General features: G+C 38.8%; 1 protein-coding gene across 1 annotated transcript; it reads left to right on the forward strand.

The window, feature by feature from the left end:
* The first annotated feature begins 1,334 nt into the window (after positions 1–1,334).
* Positions 1,335–1,943, forward strand: LOC141649256 (uncharacterized). Its single transcript, XM_074457951.1, has one exon. It carries the CDS (start codon positions 1,335–1,337, stop codon positions 1,941–1,943), a length of 609 nt encoding a protein of 202 aa, XP_074314052.1.
* The last annotated feature ends 904 nt before the right edge of the window (positions 1,944–2,847 follow it).

The raw sequence follows: 2,847 nt of genomic DNA on the forward strand, positions 1-2,847 counted from the left end.
ACAACCTAAATTCCAAAGACACCCCATATCTTTCTCCTTCAAATACTTTGAGACTACACAAGAATTCCAAGGTAAGGCTAAGATATGTTTCCTCATGCATATTAAATAAAGTCTCAAGACCCATTCCTCTAAACAAAGACTCGGTTTGTTCTTCAATACCAAGTTTATCCAAAATTTGACGACAAATGAAACGAGTAGGCTCGAATTCCTTACCAATTAGTTTCAAGAATCGCCTCCTATGCTCATTTTTTTATGAATACTACCTCCGGGAAATCATCAAGTTGCTCAATCTCCGGTACTAGCTCCTCTTCTTGCTTTTGGAACTCCGGTGGAGCATTAGAATTGCTTCCTTTCCTTCTTTTTGATCCCTTAGTAGTAGTAGCCTTACTCTTGCCCCAAAAACTCATTGTTGTAGTCTTGAAATCCACCAAGTATCACTACCCAATAATGCTTCAAATTTCCACAAATAAGAGCCAAACAACCTTGAAAATGCCTTATTAGAACACTAAAAGCAATGTAGTGAAGCTATAAGGCAAAAATCAAACCCGAAAGTCAATTGTTGCTCACGGATTTTTGGAGCTCCAATTTTTGAAATGATGAAAATGGGTGATTTTGAGCAAGTAGAAGGTTGGAAAGTTGGTTTTTATTGTGTAGAAATGGATTAGAATGATCTTTAGAGTAATTTGATGGTGATTTGGTTGGATTTTATGGTTATTTGGGTGAGTTTTGTGAGTTGAGGTTGAGCTTGAAGGTAGAAGATAAAGATGGTAGGTGAGATTTGAGTGTAGAGTAAAATTGTGGCTGAAAACAAAGGCATACACGGGCTATAAGGCTGGACACGGGTGGGTTGGAGGTATCTTGCCCGTGATTCTGGGCATATTCTGCAATCAGAGGCTGGACCCGCTCGGGATAAAGCAGACCCGCTCGGGTAGACAGTGAACCCGCTCCAGATGAAATGAACCCGCTCGGGTTGGCAGTGAAGACGAGCATTTTTCTCAAAATCTGCGCGGATTCTTGGTCAAAGAACTTTTGCTTCTTTTCTTGTTCTTAAACCCGCTCGGATTTGTCTCGGGATGCGCATATTTTGAGAAATTTCGACCCAACACCTTTCTTATGATAACAAAGTTATTCATAAGCCCAAATTCTCTATTTTCTTCATTTCTTTACATTTTTCATCTTCTCATTTTCATTAATTTCCTTCAAAAACTCAATTAAAATATGAGATCCCTCCCTTTCATCTATCATGCAATTAAATGAATGCAAAACTACACTAAATGACTAACTACTCTCCCCCCTCTGATTGTAGTTGGTCTTGGAAAAAAATAGCTCACATAATGTTGCTGTTTAGGAAAGCTTATATTGATGATCAGTGGCTTGGTACCAGTGCTGCATATTCTATTAAAGCTAGCTATGATTGGATTAGGGATCCAGGGAACACTGTTGATTGGTGGAAGCTTTGTTGGAATTCTCTGAATGTTCCCAAGTCTTCTTTTATTTACTGGGCGGTTATGCTAGGCAGATTGTTGACGAGAGATAGGTTGGCAAAGATGGGTGGTCCTACTTCTATGGAGTGTTACCTTTGTCAGGGTGCTGATGAATCCCATGGGCACCTGTTCTTTGAGTGTGACTTTAGCAGAAAATGCTCTGATCTTATGCAGCAAAAGCTTACTATCAGACTGAATCCTCGAGCTCTGGTTGAGTGGAACAAAAGAGGGAGAAGACTTAGTATTCTGAGAAGAAGGATGGTGTGTGCGTGTTATGTGATGTTGGTGTATTTGATATGGCAGGCTAGGAACAAACCTCGTACTATGCTTTCTGTCATTCACCCTAAAGTTATTGTTCAGCAAGCTATTCAAGCAGTCTCTATCAGATTCTGGGCTCGAAACAAAGCACCTATCAAAGAGGAGGATATTAGTTGGCTCAATAGTTTGCGTGCTAGTTAAACTGATCTATTTAGTGTTATTGTTGTAGCTAATTTGTGAGTGTTTTTTGTAGTAGTTTTGATCTTGTAAATCTCTACACGGATGATGTATTCTTTTGTTGATATTAATATACTTAACCTTTCCCAAAAAAAAATGGATATATACAAATTAATGGTTATTAAGGAACTCCATCAAACCAAAGATTGAAGATTAACAATTTTATAGAAGATTATCACTAGCACTCAAAGCACGTAGAAGTCGGTCAAATTCTTGGGAGTGAGAAATAAATAGGCATGGATAACAACACAAGATTATGAAATGAAATAATGCCCAAGTAAGAGACCGAACAAGCATGTCAAGAACATTATGACAAAAATCATAAGAGAAATGATGGATGGTAGGAACATGAAATGGGTAGTTGGTTGGCAATTCACTCAACTCATCCTCCAAATAGTCAAAATCACCACATTCAATGCAAGTACTCTCATTATTATCCAAGGTGATTTTAAGGGTGTCTATTTGGGGTTCCCAAATGTCCTCATCATATTCCTCATCCCAACAAGGTCCATTATCAAAGGGGTTGTCGTAACAAGGCTCACCAAGTTCAACACAATTGTCTCCCTCAAATATGTCATCCTCAAAGGGTGAGTTTTCACTCAAGCTCACATCCATGTCATTCTCACTTTGCCCATAATCATCAAATTCCATGGAGGTTGATTTCATTGAAACACAAGAAGAGTAGGATGACGGCATCCAAGCATTAGTTTCACAATCAAGAATGTACTCCTCCTCATCATCACTCTCCTTATCTAGCACTCCATCTTCCCAAGGTGGGGAAAATTTGTGAACATAGTGGGTGGGCTCAAGGTTATAGGAAGGTGTCTACTCACAAATCTCATTTTCATCATAGTTTTCCTCAATGAAT

This window comes from Silene latifolia, chromosome 3 (assembly GCF_048544455.1).
Source record: "Silene latifolia isolate original U9 population chromosome 3, ASM4854445v1, whole genome shotgun sequence".
Classification (NCBI taxonomy): Eukaryota; Viridiplantae; Streptophyta; class Magnoliopsida; order Caryophyllales; family Caryophyllaceae; genus Silene; species Silene latifolia.

What these genes read in the sequence shown, in the direction of transcription:
- LOC141649256 (XM_074457951.1), top strand. Translation starts at nt 1,335, where the DNA reads ATGTTGCTGTTTAGGAAAGCTTATATTGATGATCAGTGGCTTGGTACC.